This window comes from Arvicanthis niloticus, chromosome 3 (assembly GCF_011762505.2).
Source record: "Arvicanthis niloticus isolate mArvNil1 chromosome 3, mArvNil1.pat.X, whole genome shotgun sequence".
NCBI lineage: Eukaryota > Metazoa > Chordata > Mammalia > Rodentia > Muridae > Arvicanthis > Arvicanthis niloticus.
The window spans coordinates 61,236,512-61,255,962 of NC_047660.1; the positions used below are offsets into that span (position 1 = coordinate 61,236,512).

Here is a 19,451-nt window from a genome sequence, read left to right on the forward strand (position 1 = left end):
CTGGCCCTGCGCATGATGGACTTGCTGTTAAACCAGCCTCATGACCTTGTTACTGTTAAACTTAATGGTAACAAACTTAGAGTAGCAACTCAAAGTCCACCTCTCATCCAGAACCCATGGCTTTGCCAGAATTGGAAGGAAACCATTTTTAATGTAGAAAAATCAAGAGATTTGAGTGCATATTTTAGTTACTATATTTGAGTTATGTGATCTTATGTGTTATATTTATGTGACTTCCAGTATAAGAATTTCTCTCGTTTCCTTGCCCAACTCACGCTCCACTGTTGAGCCCTTCTTTGGTCCACTATGCTTGACCTTTTCCCATATAAATAAAATTCCTTATGTCTGTTAAGTAATTTGTTCTCTTTACAAAAGTGTTGTTAACCTAGAACTGACAACAACTTGAACTGTTTATACAGCCCTACCCTAAAGACCTTTTAAAACATAAAACACAAATCAAAGCAGATTTTACATAGAAAAATGGAATTACTGTCTATAACTCTAGTTCTAAGGGACCCAATGCCTTCTCTGGCCTCTGAGCAGAAGGTGCACATGGGCTGTACATACATATTCAGGCCAAATACCCATACATATAAAATAATTAAAAGAAAACAGAATTCATTTCAAAATTAACAAAGGCCCATTTTCCTAACTGGTATTGACAAGCTAGGTCTAAAGGAGCAGCTAGTTATCACAGATGGGATTCAAATACTTCAATCTGTTCCTCATGAAGCTTGTTTCTTCTGCTCGAAGTCTGAACCCTTGTATGTAAGAGAGTAACAGAGTAACTCAGCTGGGTCAGCTTAAAGAAAGCATAGTCAGGATTTGGTTTTACACTGTTTTTAGAGGTCTCAGTCGTGGTTCACCTCCTGTGCTGTGTGCTGTGGGGAATCCATGTGCTGTGGTAGGAACATGCAGTGCAACAAAACTGCTGACCCACTGACAGCCAAGAAGGAGAGGAGGCAAAGGAGACAGGACCCTTCAGGTCCCAGTAAGTTCTTTAAGGACCTTACCCTTTCCTCCATGACTTACTTCCTCTAACAAGGCTTCACCTCTTAAAGTTTCACCACCTTCAAGTGATGCCATCAGCTAGCAGCTAACCCTTGAGCACATGTCTTAGGAGTCAGTTGAGCTTCAGACCACAGCATGTGTTTCTAGGCACACTGCTGTTGTCCTTAAATAATGGTTTCCATTGTTGTTTTGCTAGTGAAACCCCAGTTTATGTCATGAATTAGCCTGTGTGCATATACTTCCAAAATTATAGAAATAAGTACTATGTCAGAGTATCATTAATTCAAATCCAATGTAATATAATCTGATGTTTTTGTATAGTCTAGTTCAGCCACAGTGAGATCAAGGCCAGCTTAAAAGACTGTCAGAAACAAAAGGCTGAGGGTGGAAATGGTGGTGGTAAGGTCAGTCAGCCTCCTCAGCTATTTTCCTTATTAATCTAGATTTTTGGGGGGAGGGGAGACAGGGTTGGTTTTTTGAGACTGAGTTTCTGTTTGTAGCCCTGGTTGTCCTGGAACTCACTCTGTAGACCAGGCTGGCTTGAAAATCAGAGATCCACCTGCCTCTGCCTCCCAAGTGCTGGAACTAAAGGTGTGCACCACACCTGGCCCTGATTTTCTCCATTCTGTTCTTACTATTTTGAGTCCTTCAGAGAAAAATGTTGAGAAGCCACAAGCAATCTCCCGTCTTCTCACCTTTCCTGCCTTCTGTACATGTCTCCTTTCCCTCCCGTGTGTGTCAGCCTTCCTGCAAGATTTACCTTGGAACTCTGCCTGAGACTCTGTCTTTTCCTCTAGGTTGCCTCTGCTTTTATTTGCTTTTCTGTACTGTCAGTCTGGCTCCATCCCGTCAGCCCGTAAGATGCTGAAGGGCTTTGTCTTTAAAAACAAAGCACAACTTTTCTTGTGATACCTGTATCTGCCTAGCCCTCACTCTAGATCTCTACATGAAAGCTGGAAGCAGTGGCCTCTGGCCTCCCTCTTTGTCTCATTGGCTAAGGTCCTGAGCTCCATTCCATCCTCACCTACACTCCCCTTACCCCAAGACACAGTTTCCGTCCTACAAGATGAGCTGCCTTTACTCTGTACTCACAAGGGCACAGGACTCTCACCACTTAGTAAATGTAGGTTTTCTTAGACTAGATTTGTAGAAATTCTACCTAATTTTTCGTTTGGATCCCAGTACCTATGTTGTTAAGAATATATAGGAAGTTCACCAATAAAGAGTGTACAAGTTCCCAGTCTCCCACTGCCTCTCCTGCACCTCCATCAGACTCCTGAACCATACTGACAGGAGCATGTTGTCCTCTGAGAGGCTCCACCCAGCAGCTGACTCAGACAGTTACAGACACCCACAGCCACATAGTGGATGGAGCTTGGGGACTCTTATGGAAGAATAGGAGGAAGGATTGCAGCCTAAAAGAGGATGGGAACTCCACAGGAAGACCCACAGAACAAACTAACCTGGGCCCTAGGGTCTCTCAGAGTCTGAACTACCAACCAAAGGACGTATCATATTTACTCATATGTAACAGATACACAGCTTGGCCTTCACGTGGGTCCTGAACAACTGAACTAGAATGGGGTCTCTCCCAAAAGCTGTTGCCTGTACATGGGATATGTTCTTCTGGCTGGGCTGCCTTGTCCAGCCTCAGTGAGAGAAGAAGCACACAGCTCATAGAGACCTGAAGGGCCAGGGTGGTGGAGATATCCAGCCCTCCCCCCACTCAGAGTAGAAGAGGGGGGAAGGATTGTGGGAGGGATGTCTGGGAGGGGGGAGTGAGTGGGATATAAAGTGAATAAGTAAAAGAAAAAAATTTTTTAATAAAGTAAACAAATTCCAGTACCTTAAAAATAAATTGAAATTAATAAATCAAGTAGAATATCTTTATTAAAGGCTAGGTATCTAGCTCAGTGGGAGAGCACTGGACTAGCATGTGTAAGAGCTCAGTTTCTAGCACCACAAAATAGAATAAATCAAAAGTCTAATGTTCAAATACTGCTTTTTTTTTTTTCAAACAGTATATGGCTGGGCATAGCAGCCCACACCTTTAATCTCAGCACTTGGGAGGCAGAAGCAGGTGGATTTTTGTAGGTTCAAGGTCAGTTTGGCCGGGCGGTGGTGGCGCACGCCTTTAATCCCAGCACTTGGGAGGCAGAGGCAGGCGGGGATTTCTGAGCTCGAGGCCAGCCTGATCTACAGAGTGAGTTCCAGGACAGCCAGGGCTACACAGAGAAACTCTGTCTCGGGGGGGGGGGGGGGGGGGGGGGGGGGGAATCAAGGTCAGTTTGCTCTACATAGTAAGTTCCAAGATAGCCAGAGCTACACAGGGAGACCCTGGTTGTTTGTTTATTTATTTATTTATAAACAAATAAATGTAATATTAGGTAATTATTTGGGCCTTTCATTTTGGAGGGTTGAAATTAAATATGCTTTTATCAAGTAAGTCAAATTTATCTTTTTAAAAGTAGATTTTGTTTTAATTAACATAATTATGTATCTGCTGAGATGTCTAGAATAACAATCAGATCAGGATAATTAGGACATTGGTCATCTCAGATCATTCCTTGTATCTCCTGTTATTATATTTATAGCTGTCTATGTCAAAAACATTGGCAAAAAATTAATATTTCTCATTTCCTTCATAATTTTTAAATACACGAGATTTATTCATGTATGTATACATACTTGTGGTTTGTTTTATTTTGTTTTTTGTAAACAGAATCATTTCGTGCACCTACGTTTTCTTATGGAATAGATGGAAATGGTTTCTCTCTTGGATGCAGTAAAAATTGGAGACAAGTTTTTGGTGATGAAAAGAAATATTGGCTAGTTCCAATATTTTCAAGGTAAGTTACAAAATGTAGGGGTCAGTGGTAGTCTTTGCCTCTGGCTAAATATCTTGAGTATACATAAAATGATATATTTGCTTTTTTAAAAATTAGGTACAGTAAGTATACATTTGAATGGAGAGTAGAAAAATAAAAATAACTTTAAAAAGCTCTTAAAATGAAATTAAATCACTTTTAGGAACATAAAACATATTTTCATAGATTATAGAACAGAAATAAAGTGTGTGTAGGTGTTCTTATCTCTCTCTGTTTTTAAAAGATTCATTTTATGTATATATAAGTACTCTATCTGCATGTACATCTGCATCAGATCTCAATATAGATGATTGTGAGCCACTATGTGATTGCTGGGAATTTAATTCAGGACCTCTGGGAAGAATACTCTACTGCTCTTAATTGCAGAGCCATCTCTCCAGACTTTTTTTTTTTTTTTTTTTTTTAAGTATGAAACAAGAGTCTCACTATGTTGCCCTGGCTGGCCTGGAACTCACAACGATGCACTGTTGCCTCCAGAGGGCTCCTAGAAAGGCTTGTCCCACCACATCCAACATAGCTTTATTTCCTAAAGTCTGAACACATAATGGGTTTTACCTGAGGTGTAAGTGATACATGAACTAACTCTAATCCTAACTCTGAGATCTGGAGGTATGCTGGATAGAGGCTCACACTGCAGGAGGATCATCATGAGTTTGACACTAGTCTGGGTTATATAATCAGATAGTTAGGCCCTGTCTCTAAAGGAGGTCAGGGGATTGTAGAGGCTTTTCTTTAGTTAAATTGATGTTTTCTATCTGAAAATGGCTTGCTTGCCTTCATTTTTATTTTTTATTTTCCCTGGTGTAGACCTCTAGACATTGCTTACTGTCTTCTGGCTTGCCTTATTTTCTGCTGATGGATGTAATCACCTTGTTGTTTTGTTTTAACTTCATATACCTTCTTCAGATACTTTTCAGACTTTTGTTAATCACAAAATCTTATTGTAATTAAATTTAATGTAGCTTTTTTTAGGTTTCTTTTGTTTGTGATTAGTTGAAGTTAGGGGTTTTTTGTTTTTGTTTTTTTGTCTGTTTTGTTTTGTTTTCTTGTTTTTTAGTTTGTTTTTCTTTTAGCTTGTGTTTTGTTTTTTTGAGGCAGGGTCCCCTAGCCCAAACTAGTCTTGAACTCTGATCTGCCCATTTGTCTCCCCAGTGTTAGGATTACAGGTATGTACACATGCCCAGCTGATTGAACCTGACTCTGGCTTTGAAGTGCTCATCAGTAGGGGAACTGCTAGCAGTGTCTCTTCTGTCTCCTCCCCACTTGAGGGACTCCTCCTGGGCCTACCTGGAGCTGCTTCCCACAGCTCTATGATACTGTTTGCTATTGCGTGTGTGTGTGTGTGTGTGTGTGTGTGTTTCATTTTCTGTAAACCGTGTTGCTGTATGTTGAGGTGTGCTTTATTTTCTCATGTTTTCAACGAAGAGTTGTCTACTCCTGTTGAGTGAAATGCATACTCTCTGATTATTAGGATATTTTCTCTGATCAGTGAATTTATAATTGGAGTGGGCTTCCCCTTTTTGTTGTCAAATATCTTCTGAGATTGTATATGTGTGTATATATGTGCTGTGTGTGTTCCTGGTGTCTACGGGGGTCAGAAAATGGTATCAGATCCCCTGGAACTGGAGTTATTGATAGTTGTGAGCTGCCATGTGGGTGCTAGGAATTGAACCGGGTGCTGTAGAGGAGCAGCCAGTGCTCTTAACCAGCCTGCATTGTGATCTTAATCAACATTGAGGACATTGTTTCTAAGTACATGTGAGTTAAAAGAGAAAAGGCTGTCTTCGGGCAGTAAATTCTAAACTTAGAAATCTTGGGACTTGATCTCTGACTTGATAAGCTTTAGTGATTTATTTCTGCCATTCTTCTGAAAAGCAAATCTTAAACTGGACCTTTGTTGTTAAGTGAGTACTAGATAATTACCATTTCTCATTCTTCAGCTTGGGTGATGGTTGCAGTTTTCCAACTCGCCTTGTGGGGATGGATCCAGAACAAGCTTCTGTTGCAAACCAGAGCGAATACATCAGAAGGTGTGTTTCTTGTTCCTAAGATTTTCAATATTCATTATAAAACAGTCTGATGTCTGTGTTCTGCATGAATGATTCATACACAAACAGTAGCACTCGAGGAAGCAGACAGAAAAAGAAAAAAAATCTATTGATGTTCTTTTTTTTAATGGAGGACTGATACGTGTTAGGTGCCTGATATTCTTAGTATATACCTTCATACAACTCAAACACAGCGGAGCAGAGTGTGTCGTTAGTCAGATCAGGACAGTCACATGCAGCTCAGTATCTGGGAAAACCAGGAAGCCAGGAGAATACAATGTCTTCATCCTAAGAAGTAGGATTCCCTTTTAAAACTTCGTTACATGGTTTGTACCAAGTTGATTTTTTTTAAAGAAAATGATAAAAACCACTGTCATTAATTTTGATAACTAGATTTTAATTACATCAGAATAACTAATGAGAATTTTGAAAATACAAATATTTTCTTATTCAAAAGAAATTTCTTAACATAGTTGCATATCAAGAAAATTGATTCATAAATTCATATTTCAACACAAAAATTGAAAGGAAAAAGAGGGCTTTAAGCTCCATACAATGTTGACATCAGCAGACAGGCCTAATGCTGTACCAAAAGCCTTCGGCCCTTCAGCCCCAGCATTTACTGTGGCTTTTAGTCACTCAGCAAGTCTGTTTTTAGCTCTGTTTCCTTTCCTTGGGTTTCTGAGAGGGTGGAGATAGTGTATAAAGCACCAGCAGAGAGTCTGTCCCATAAGCACCTGGCAATGCCTTTCCTCCTTTCCTGCCTCCATTCCCTTCTTCCCTGGTTTTCTTAGCTAGAAAAATAAGTCTACGATAAATTACTGAATCATTTTTTCCCCTTAGATCTAAACTGCAGAGGTAGAAAGCAGAAAACTTGGGAGATGACAGGTAACTGACATATAGCTCCTCACCTGTCCCTGTGCTAGGACAGCTCCCGATTAACAAGTGTTAAAGCCTTCCCGCCAGCCCCAAAGCTGTTTCTCAGTCTAACTGGTTTCTTTGGCAGTGCTAGAATATACACTTTTGGGCCTAGAGAGCCATTTTACTGGGGTGGGGGTGTGGGTATTTTTCTCCTGGAGAGAGCCTTTTCAGAGTGCTAAGATCTCATGAGTGGCCCTCACATATTTCAGAGAAGGAATACTAATTTGCTGCTTATTAATTATTAAGTATCCTTAATTGAGCATTAAACTATTCACTGAATTGTCTGCTTCTTTTTCAGTATTGGCTCAAATCAACCTTTTCCTATCAAACCACTTAGTGAATCAAAAAACCGTTTGTTGGACAGTGAATCTCAGTGGCTAGAGAATGGAGCTGAAGAAGGAATCACCAAATCAGGTAATAATTCTTAATCTGGTTCACAGGAAGATCACCAGATTAAACACATACAGTAGAAAACCAAAATTGTGTGATATTTGAGATAAGAGAACTTGGGAAGCTGCTGATCGGCATGCCTAAGATACTGGTGTTTGTTAGGACGGGGCAGAGGCAGTGTCTGGCTGTACTCTGCTCACTGTTAGCTGGGCTCTTTCCCAGCCACACATTTCTGCACCAGTCTATATAATATAGAAAGTTAGTTTGGCCTTGGCTAATTTGAATAATATTTTAAGAACTTTCCTTAGTGTTCCAGTATATACTTAGTTGAAAGCAGTGTTTGAAAAGCATTGTACTCAACTAGGTATGATGGCACAAGCCTATAATTCTAGTTCTTGGGAGGCTGAGGCATTAGAATCACAACTTCTCCACAAGCCTAGACTCCTTGTGAAACCTGAGAATGCAGGGAGCTTTGTAGTCTAATTTAAAGAATATTTTGGACAAGGCTTTAGCTTTTCTTACAGACTCAATTTGTGAAATGTGATGCAGTGTAGAACGGCAGCTCAGACTAAGTGGAATTTCTGGTCAGAACTGGGTTTGCAGTATCATCTGACCACTTTCCTCCCATCACAAGTCCAAATCCTGTGTCAGGCTATCTCAGGTGCTTCTTGATTCCAGTGGTTACATGGCTGTCAGTAATCTGCCTGCACTATAGGAAAGAGTTTGAGATACTCAGATCAATTCATAGTGACTCCAGGAAGTATCCTATGAACTGTGTGAATGCCTCTGATCCTTGTGTAGAGGGCAGGGACTCACTAGAGCTTTTTTCCTTGGTGGCACACCCTTGTATCCCAGTCCTCAAAAGCTGAGCTTAAGGATTTCTGTGAGTTTGGGACCATCCTGGGCCACACAGAACCTAGTGTCAAAAACATCATATAAATAACTAAAGAGAATCTGTTAATAAGTGTCATAGGGTCTTTAAGGTTAGTCAGCTCCTAGGTGAGGTAATGGGGAGAGGTGTTTCATGGACTTCATAATTACAGCTGCTTAACATCTGGAACATGGCAGCATGTTCACACAGCAGGCATAGAGAAGCTGAGGAGCTCTAACAGGCTGCACTCACACCTGCGTTCTTCTTTATACTCACATGTTACTTTTCATGTAATGAGCCTCACCATTGAGCTAGAAACTTAATACTTTCTTTTGTCTTATAATTAATTATATGTTTACAGGGACAAATAACCATGTTACAGTGGCAATAGAAAATTGAGTACTACTTGTTCATAACTAACCATTTGATGAGTGCAAGGTAAGACAATATAAAGGTAATTTCCTTCAGCAAATGTAGTTTATTTGCATATTTCATCTCAAAACAATTTATAATTTTTTTCAACTATGTCACTCAGATCAAACAGCTCTGTCCTATGACTCTGAATATGACTTCTGCCAGAATCTTCATTTTCCTTAACACTTCTAACACAATGTTACTAGCAATTTGTTAGTGGATTAATGAAAAAACTAACTGATAATGAAAAGAGTGGTTTGCCATTATTTGAAGATGTTTGATCAAGTGAAGATTGATTAAAGGCTGACAACAGGCTTCTGGGTTTATTAATGATGGTTTTGTAAGACATAGCCACAAAGCATTGTCTCAAACCTATGACCCAGAGCAACACACATTGAGTGTTGCCTTCCTTCCTGGCTACTTTTATTTTTCCCAGAGGATCTCATCTCTGGTCTTCCAAGTGGAACATCTGCATCCTCCACTCTAGGTTTATCATGAGGTCAGGTCTTTGACAAGGATCCAGAGCCTATGCAGTGATAGAGACAGGGCCCAAGGCCAAGGACAGAGTGAGATCCAGGCCCCAGAAGTAGAGGTTCCAAGTCTCACATCTGGCAGAATAGGCTACACTATGAAGAGAAGCTTGTTTGCAGGGTCTGCATATTGGGCACACTCCCATCCATCCCAGGCACTTGGAGCTAAAGTTCCCAACCGGTGCTTCCTGCATCTGTACTGCTTGGGTAGTCAGAGAATTCCCAACTAAAGTTTCTCTAGTGGTAGGCCAATGTGAGGTATCCAAGGGCCAGGCAGGGTGTGCTGAGTGCAAGTCTTTGGTCTAAGCTGGATTGTTCCCTCCTTCACTGCTAACAGAGTCTGTATTATTGTAGTAGAACTCAAGAATTTGATTCCTAGTTTGTTTATTCTACAGGACCATTTATTAAATATCTAAGGAAATAGAAAAATTGGCTTTCAACTAATAATTTAATTCTGTTTTTGTAGGTATATAAAAACACATTTTGGACTATTTTCAATTTTATTTGCAAGAAAATGATCGATGGAATGAAATAATTGAAGTGTAACAGAAGATATATTTTTTAAAAGGCAGTGTTTGTACAGTTTGATGGATCCACAGAAGCACTACAGAGCAGAAAGATGCCTTAATTTTTAGTGTCCATGTGTAACAATGCCTCACAGCTCAAAAGTGACTTAATTTTCCTTTGGAAATAACACCTGTTTTACAATGCTATCGTCACATGTTAACATGCCATATGTATTTTTAACATCTGAGTTACAGCATTAGAGTTATTAGTATCCACATTAGTTTTCACCTCCAAAACAAACTAAAAAGTTGTCTGTGGTGAAGTATACCTAGGGCAAATGGGGGCTAAAAATGATACCCAAATCACTGATTATTGTGCTGTATAAGGGAAAGAAATACTGCTTTTTTTATTAGATGTTTACTAATTTATAATTACTGTTTTATACTTTTCAACATTTTAATAAAGATTTTTTAATTATTGGCTATAAAATAACACTCAGAAGGATTCAGATACCTAAATATAATCATTTAGAACATTGAAGATATTAATGTAATTCACCGAAGGTTTAGTTAGAAGCATTGATACTTCTAATTAGTACTTTTAAAAGCCAAGTGGCACATGCCTGTAATCCCAGCACTCAGAAGGCTGAGGTAAGATTGCTGTGAATTTGAGTCTAGCATTGGTTACGTAAGACCGTATCCAAAACACAGAATAATACAACCACGTAGTGTAGTGTGAGCCCAAGGCTCAAAGGAAACGGTAGGAAAAAAGTATTTTGGTATTCTCTCCTTCTTAATTATTATTTGTTGAGTTTTCAGGGGAATTTTATATGGGCAGGGAAGCACAAAGCATGCTATCTGAAGACAACACATACATGAATAGGTGGGAGTGGCTAAAAAGTGAATGATGGAAGGAATATTATAAACAACTAAACAAATTTTCATCTCTAAAAGTATGCAAACTACAACATGCTATTGAATAAGCTTTCAGTTTAGGCAATGTCTAAAAATTACTGTGGTACTTTACAGTAATCCTATAACAGAGTAATCAGTGACTTAAAAACAGTGTAGTTCAGATGAGGATGAAATAAATAAAACAAAAACACCAATTCCCAGTCTTGGGCTGGAGAAATGTTTCAGTAGAGAGGAACCTACAGCCTGACATGACTCTCGTCTGGACGAAGATAGCCAGCTCCCTCACGTTGTCCTCTGATTTACATGTGCACTATGGTGCACATAGACTCACTTTTTAAAAGATAGTATGTTTTTTAGCATCTAGTGGCTTTAACAGGAATGGCTGTATTTAGATTAGTCCACTGATCTGTAAAAAGGCAATGCAGAGATGCTGGTCTTGGTTTATACCGTTATCAAAGAAACAAGCCCAAAATGATTGCTTGCAGTGGCCCAGCAGAGCGAAGTCTCTGATGTGCTGTTTTCTGGGGTGTGGCTCTGCAGGGTCTTTGTGTTCACAGTAAGATTGTGGAGGAGAGGGCATCCTGCATGATGGACTACAGGACTCCCAACATTACCCAGTGTTGAAGGTTGCAAATAACCTTGCTTTTCATTTACCCACCAAGTAGCTCTCAAGTCCTCTGGATAGCAAACATTACACTAAAGATACTGCTGTGATTTCCTAATCCTGCATAAATCAAGACAGCTGCTGTTCTAACTTTGCAATTTGGGAAGTTCATTGAATTCCCATTGACTACACTAATTGTGAATCTTAAGTAACTTTCCCTTTGGACCAAAGGAGTGAGTTAGCTTTAGCACCAAGGTTTAAGAGTGTATGTAGTATGAATTCCTCTTCATTTCAACTCTTTATTGTTAAAACGTCATTCTAAAAAAACAAGAATTAAGAGATACCAGTTACTGCTAGGCATGCTGGTGCATGCTGGCCATCTCAGCACTTGGGAGTCTGAATCAAGTTGGTCTAGTTAATTCTCAGCATCAAAAGTAGCTTGTGCTGCATGAAACCTGTGTCAAAAATCCAAGAGAGGAAAAAAAGATCAATTACTAACCAGAAATACAACCTCAATTTGGTATTTTGCATGCTACTTTCAGAAATGTTCTAGTATTTCAGTGTTTCTATATTTAGATAAAGGGATTTGCATGCACCTGGCATAATTTGTCCCTTTAACTTACTATTATGTAGAAGTATCAGATTTCTGAGTTCTTATCATTTCTCCATTAGCATAGTAAAACCATTTTTAGTTTTCCACTTTGGTAACCTTTATAGCCAGCTTTTTGCCACGTTCTAAAATATTTAGCTGCCTTTTGTTTTGGTTTTGTTTCATTTTAGTGCTGGGGAATCAAACCCAGGGCCTTCTGGATATTAGGCAAGTCCTCTACCACTGAGCTACATCCCTGGCCCAAGCTGAAGCTGTTTGTACATGTCAGTGAACCATTCGTTGGGGCCAGCAAGTGGTATGGGAGTCAGGGAAAGGCTGGCTGTTTAGTCTTGCTATCAGCTGAGGGGATGGGGAGGGACTACATTGAAACGAAGCTTTGCCAAAATTTCAAACACTTGAACATTTGTGAAGAAAGTGGAATTGAATTTCAGGTCTTGCCCTTGCCATTAAAAACATCAGACAAGAGACTTGGTTTACCTGGGTACAGAGGTACTTGACTGTTGAGTACCTGCGGCACCTGACCACTGTCACTGTGCCAACCAAAGCAGCTGCAGTGTACCAGCTATTGACATGAACATGTTTACAAAGTTGAGTTTTGTCTTCATACAAGAATGATTTTTTAAAAACTTTTTACATAGTAGTTATGATTCGATGTGTTTAAAGCATAACAAGTTACCTTAAATATATGGTCTTTACTTGAATTTTGATTCTTACAGAAAGCAGATTTTGACTGTTTACAGGAATGCTTGAAATGAGTCATGAGACCCCCAGTTATCTCTGAAGCAAAACTATGTTACAGGCTTAGTGTTATTAGGGCCTGCGTATTTGGGGCATTGACTGGGCAGTAACTCAGAACTACGCTTCGCTCACATCTTGTTCTACAAAGTAGTACTTCTAGCGTGGATAAGTATTTTTAACTGATATTAAGATATCATATTTTTGCATTTTGGTCAAACTAGTAAGAACATATGTAAAAGTACAAATAAGATGTTAATCTGAAATTCATGTTTCATATGACCTAAGCTGTATTTTTAAATTCAAATTTAAAATACAATAGAGATTCAGAAAGGTCCATATTTTTCTAATGACTTCATGCTATATTATTTTCTTGAGTTACGTGAAGCAAGGAATTGTATTTGTATTAAGGAGCTAAGAAAGCTGTTAGTTTATTATATTTGTACATGATTACAGACAAGCCTATGCCCATTTAAAAGAAAAGATGGATACTATTTAAGGTGATATTTAATATGCTTTTCTATAAACAAGTTTGAAATAATAGTTTACCTTAGTTGTCTTATCAATAGCATAGCCTTCTATTTATTTCTCATTATGTGAACCTGAACCATGACCAATGACTCTTTGCTCTGTATTTTGGATGGTCTAACCTACATTACTATGTGTTCATTTTACAACTTTTTTTCAGAAACCATAATTACCTTATTAATAAACAGATAAAGATCTTGTCTTGTTTTTGAATGGTTTTGTTGCTCTTATATTTGTCAAATGAGAAAATAATTGTCATTTTGATCCACATAAATATCTATTAAAGGTATTGTTTAGTTTGGTGGTTCTCAGCCTTCCTAATGCTGTGACCCTTTAATTTAGTTTATCATGTTATGGTGACCCCCAACCATACAGTTATTTTTGTTGCTACTTTATAACTAATTTTGCTGTTGTTATGAATTATAACATATCTGTTTTTTCATGGTCTTAGACAGACAACCTCTGTGAAGGGTCATGACTCCCATGTTGAGAACTGCTGACCTAGTTGCAGAGCTTAGTAATTTCTGGAAACTCTAAGAGAGTTAAATTGTAGTTTACATATTTTTATTCAGAACCTAAAAGGTTTAATTGGGCTTTTACTGGACACAGTTTTTTATAAGGTACTTTTGAGTCATACATACTGCCAGATATGTTTGTTAAATTACTGAGTAATAAATGTAAACCATTAAATCTCAAGAGGACCTGTAAGAACTACTAGGCTCACATAGATGAACACCTTCTCTGGTGCAGTAATTATACTGTCTCAGGCCAGTCTTGGTGGTGCACAGCTAAAATCCCAACACAAGAATCAGAGGCAGGAAGATGTCTGTGAGTTGAAACTGCTGGTCTACATACCAAGTTGCAGGCAAGCAAGGGCTACATGGTTGAACTGTCTCCAAACACCACCATGAGGAGGTGTCCCAAAATGCACAAAGATAGCAACTCTTTGATGCCATGGTCTTATGGTTATTTAATAGTTCATGACTTGTGTTCCTGACTTTCACCTAATGGTTTTTCATTCTGTGTTGAGATTTATTGAAGAGGGAGACTCTTAATAGAAAGGGTCTATCAGTGCCCTGGAATCCATGAAGCTAGAGTTAAAGGCAGTTGGGAGCCACCTGTTTAAGAATGGGAAGCACTCCTAAGCACTCAGCCAACAAGCCACCTCCCTAATAGCTTTTGAGTGGTATTTCTGCTCGATGACCCACTCAGCTACATTTCAGCTCGTCAAGTCGCCCTTCATCCTTCATCACAGGCTGACACCCTTCCTACCTCCACAGTGCTAACTTTCTATTATGGTTTTCATGTTGCTCTGCTGTTATTCGGCTCCAGTCAACTGTAGATAAGTTCTTGAAATTTTGTTTTGCTGTAGTAGCCTCCCATAAAATAAACCCTGAAAAATCAGAAAAGAACTAATGAATTTCATGTCCACTAATTTTATTTTTCTTTGGTGGTGTCTAAATACCCCTAACTTCGAATATATTAACCAGGGGCTAGAGAGAACTCTGTGGTTAAGAGCATATACTGCTCTTCCAGCGGGCAGAGGTCAGTTGCCAGCACCTATAATGCTGACTGTGATTCCAGCTCTGGGAGATCCAATACTTGGCTTCAGTATGTGTGTGTGCGCGCACACACACACACACAATTAAAAATGAAGGATCAGATTTTAATGTTTTAGTGCCTTTAGCAGTCTCGGGAGAGCAGATTGGTTTGGCAGTGGCCATTCTTCGATTCGTTTTTCTCTTCAGGAGTTGTAATTCATAAGAATATTCATTACATACACTTACCTGACAGAGGATTTTTACCATGATCATGAAGATAGTTTTCCCAGGGTGAGGCTTATCCATTGCCATCTATATGTACTGACCCCTGTGATTTCCCCAACTGTGTGAAACTTGGCTTTGTAATTTGTGGCAATGCATTGTCTCCCCTACAAGGGGAAAAAAAAAAAAAAAAAAAAAAACTCTACAGTGCTGTTTGAAGCAACAAAAGACTCAAGTGCTCTGTGTCTGACTCCACTGCTGTTTGCATGTGCAATGGTGTCTAAAACATGTGCGACCAACCCCAAGAGAGCTGCTTGAAGTTGAGAGCTGCCACTTCAGTGTGTGTCTTTCTACGAGGCACCTACCTCAGTTTTCAGAAAGGAAAACTGGCCTTAATCTGTGTCAATGGTGACAAGATGCTAGAGCAATGTGCTACCTATATGAGGAGACACTGCCTTTTTCACACAGTACATACATTCTACAGGGTTTTCAGTTATTTTAAAACTTCTAGCTCTGCAGGTAAAGGCAGTTGCCTCCAACCTGCAATCCTGGGTTTGCTTCCAGGAGGTCAAATATGCATAGTAACCTGTTCATGTGCAAACACATGAATGTAATAAATATTCCAAAAATTAACTAAATTGTCATGGTAGTAATCACAGGAAAACATTCTGAGACTTATGAAGAAGCATTGATTAAATGCATCCCTGAGATGCAACCTATGAAGTTAACAATGCCCTAAGAAATCCTTACAGGAGTGGTGGTGAAAGCTAGTCGTTTGGAGAGCTTTTTACAAAGCAGTAAATGAGGAAGAACTGTGTGTCTGTTACACTCCAAAGACACCAAGAAGCCATTAAAAGATTTCATAGTCAAAACCTGGAGCATCCCCAGGTGTGGTGGACAGGCCATTAATTCCAGCACTCAGGAAGTAGATAAGTGGAATGCCGTTGAGTTCAAGGCCAGCCTGGTCTACCATAGTAAGTTCCAGGACAGGACTATCTTAACAAAAAATGAATTAAAGTACATCCATGGGGAAATGGCAGCTACTGAGTACCTGCACAAGAGTGGGTGAGCAGGAAGAATAGAAGCCCAAGCAACTCATTCTTTTTTCTAGGCACTCGAGACCTAGAAGGACCTGGGTTTCCTGGTAAGGGAAGGGCTGAGGTGACAAAATGCTGGGTGTCCAGTGAGGGAACCCAAGACTGGAGTGAGCTATGGGATATGGGCACAGAGTAAGAAGTAGTGGCAGCTCAACTATAACCCCCAGCACTTGGGACGTTGATGCAGAATTGTTCAAGTTCATTTTGAGCCATACAATAAGACTATCTCGGGGGGGAAAAAACTAACCAAAAAAACCTTGGTTTGCAGCTTCATTTGGCTACTGGAAGTAAAAACCATGTATTTGGAAGATTTATCAACTATGAATGTGCCTGGACATAAAGTGAACCTGCTACTAGCAGCTTTTCCTTGGCCTTTTTGTTTTGTTTTGTCTTTTTCCTGTTTTAGGCCTTGAATCTGGTCCTTTGCACATGGTAAACAAGCAGACAGCTAGCCCTGCCTGTCCTGGAGCTCACTCTGTAGACCAGGCTAGCCTTGAACTCAAGGATCTATTTGCTTTGCCCTCCCAAGTGCTGGGATTAACTGTGCACCACCACCACCTGGCTTCAACCTTTTCAAATGAAAGTGATGCCTGTATCATGCAGCCCTTTCAAAGTTAGATGTTTTATGTGTGCTGGAAGTACAGTTTGAAAAACTTAGTAAAATCCCAGCACTGGAGGACAATGACTATTTGTAGGTCAGCTTAGGCTACATGATGAACCTGGAACAACAGACACCCATGATGGAAGTTCCATTCAGACCTTGGAAATAAACACATAGGCTGCAAAATCTGAATCACAGTCCATAGTTCTGGGAAAGCCTCTGAATGTACTAACCTTGCTTTTTGGCCTGTACCGTTCTGTTTCTAGCTGAACTTGTTAACTGAAGTATATCAAGTCAACCCAGGTGTGGGGCTTTTTTTGTACTTAAAAGCTCACCCTGAGAAAGGCTCAGTACTGCACTTGAGTAACACATGCCCAGTGTAATCACCTGCTGGCTAATACAGAATTCCTGTGTGCTTGACCTTGTGTCTGAGGTCTTCTCTGGTGGATACTCCACAAACCCTTGTCTAAATCCTGTGGGCTGCAGCCCCATAAGTTTTGTTGCTGTTGTTGAGAAGGTCTCAATATGAAGCTTTAGTATGTTGACCAGGCTAGCCTGGAATTCAGTGCTCTGCCTGCTATGATCCTGAGTGCCTAGATTAAAAACATCCAATACCACAGCCATCAGAAATCTCCTACTTTTTGTCCCCTACGTACCCTTTTCAGGCAGGGTATGTAGTTGAGTTGGAAGAACCCTTGCATAACATGTGACACCACAGATTCGACCACCAGCACTATCAAGTTTTATAATCTAGACAGGTGGAACAGTTTGTACATGTGATTTTACATCACTTCTTGGATTCATTCATGCCAGTTTTATTTTACAGGTTGGAGAGGATGGTAGAAGGTAATAAAGGAATGGAATAATACCTTCCAGAATCTATGTATTAAAACTTGCTTCACTTACTGTAGTTTGTTACACTGTACTTGGTTGATGTCCCTACAGTCCTGCTCTGAGAGGTACAGGGAGGAGTGGATCTGGGGGAAGAGATTGGGGAAAAGGGGAATGTAGTCCAGATGTAACATACGAGAGAATAAATAAAAAAAAAATAAACTAATATTTTTAAAAACTGTTCCTTCATGTAAGCTACCCTGCCCTTGTGAGTGAAGTGACTACTCTAGGCCCTTTGATTAATATGCAAATTTTCTTTAAACTTTAATAAATGAAAAAAGCATGTGTAAAACAAATAGTCTTGGTACTGTTGACCATGTGTTAAAAGATATATTTAAGTGTATTAGTTTTATTTCGTAAGCAAAATACTTAGCTAGTAAGTCTGTTTTGTCCATTGGATAGGTTCAGAAGAAAAAGTAGTTGGCTCAGGCCCAAGGAAATATCATACTGCTGGGGAAAGGAAAATAGTAAGCAGAATGGTGAAAGGAGCCATTCATAGTCCTCACTGTGTGTTTCACTGGCCACACATTTTCCTGCATGCTTAGGAAGAGTGTAAAGACCAAATTTTGGGGGTGGGGGGAAGATTAGAGGCCTAAAACAGTGCCAAGTATGCATTTGGCACTCAGCATTTCTGAATGACTAGTATAATTCCCTGTATGAACACTGAATGAACATCTGTAGGCATCAGGAGAGATATAAACCAGAGTGCCCAGCAGTCTCTAGATCGAAGCCTTTAAATTTCCTTTCACTGTTTGAATTTGCTACCATAAACAGTACAGCAGGAAACAAATTCACTAGTATCTTCTGTGTTACTGCTAAGCATAAGTTGGTACAGTATTGATGGACACCATTTTGACAGTGCCAGTGTACATAGGATCCACTACCCACTTGTAAGACTGTTCCACATACTGCAGTCATTAAGAATACATGTATACTGACATGCTTGACAGCAAGGTTTGTTGGAGGAAAAAAATGTCCATTATCAATAGATGTTAACAGGCCCACCTATATTATCATACATGAATAGAAGTATAAGGCAGATCTGTATAGGTTCACAGAGAGGCCCATGATACACTGATGCAGTCAACAAGCAAGTTTGCTAGGCATGGTAGTGCATGCTCATACTCCCAGTACTTGAGGGGAAGAGGCAGGAGGATCACTGAGTTCAAGGCTACACAGTGAAAAAAGGAAGTTCAAGACATTGATAACCACCAGAATGTAACCACCAGAATGGATGACAAAGAAAATAAATTACATTATGCATTTTTAAAAAGCCAAAATAAACTATTCTACTTACAGATTCTTCTTCAAACAAAAGCAAAGAGATGAACAATAGTGGGGGAGGGGGGGAGTCAGGTTGCTACAAAGAGAATGGAAGACATTGTGGCAATGGAACCATGGTTATAAAACTAAATAGATATGTACACATAAACATGGGTGCATATAAAAAGCTCATACCAATTTCTAAGTTTTGATATGGTTAGAGAAAAAATGTTACTTTGTCATAATTACAATGGATTTGTACTTTTTTCTCTTGGTAACTTTCTATAAAATCTCTACCTCATAAAAATGAAATTGAAGCCGGGCAGTGGTGGCGCACGCCTTTAATCCCAGCACTTGGGAGGCAGAGGCAGGCAGATTTCTAAGTTCGAGGCCAGCATGGTCTACAGAGTGAGTTCCAGGACAGCCAGAGCTACACAGAGAAACCCTGTCTTGAAAAACCAAAAATAAATAAATAAATAAAATAAACATTTTTAAAAATGAAATTGAAAGGGAGGACTGGGATGGTAATATACACCTTGCTTCTAGCACTAGGGAGCCAGAGATAGGTGGACATCTAAATTTGACGCCAGCCTGGTATTAAGTTCTAGGCCAACCTAGACTATATAGTGAGATCTGCCTTTAAAAAATTTTTTCAGAAAAAAAAATCCCAAGCTACTTTGCATCTATAGACCCAGATACTTGGAAGACTCAATCAAGAGGATCAATTCAGCCTGAAAGTTTAACAACCTGAGCATCATGGTAAGACCTATCTCAAAAAAAGTTGTGTCTGCAGGTGGTGGTGGTACATACTCTTAATCCCAGTACTTAGGAGGCAAGAGGCAGGCAGTTCTCTATGAGTTTGAGG

At 39.6% G+C, this 19,451-nt stretch overlaps 1 protein-coding gene and 1 pseudogene across 5 annotated transcripts in view; both read left to right on the forward strand.

The window, feature by feature from the left end:
• Zdhhc20 (zDHHC palmitoyltransferase 20) overlaps nucleotides 1–13,171 on the forward strand; it is a 58,778-nt gene extending 45,607 nt beyond the window's left edge. For 2 of the 5 annotated variants that reach the window (XM_034497686.2, XM_034497689.2), the window contains 5 exons: nucleotides 3,734–3,860; nucleotides 5,840–5,929; nucleotides 7,167–7,282; nucleotides 8,491–8,567; nucleotides 9,540–13,171. In XM_034497686.2, the coding sequence (XP_034353577.1) occupies nucleotides 3,734–3,860; nucleotides 5,840–5,929; nucleotides 7,167–7,282; nucleotides 8,491–8,528 (371 nt within the window). In that variant the 3' untranslated portion in view covers nucleotides 8,529–8,567; nucleotides 9,540–13,171. Of the gene's footprint in view, nucleotides 1–3,733; nucleotides 3,861–5,839; nucleotides 5,930–6,790; nucleotides 6,836–7,166; nucleotides 7,283–8,490; nucleotides 8,568–9,539 lie in introns of all 5 variants that reach the window. The other 3 variants (XM_076930932.1, XM_076930933.1, XR_013109342.1) reach the window with 2 other exon arrangements.
• Nucleotides 13,172–14,750: 1,579 nt separating this feature from the next.
• On the forward strand, nucleotides 14,751–14,897 carry LOC117706432 (U1 spliceosomal RNA; annotated as a pseudogene).
• Nucleotides 14,898–19,451: the final 4,554 nt, after the last annotated feature.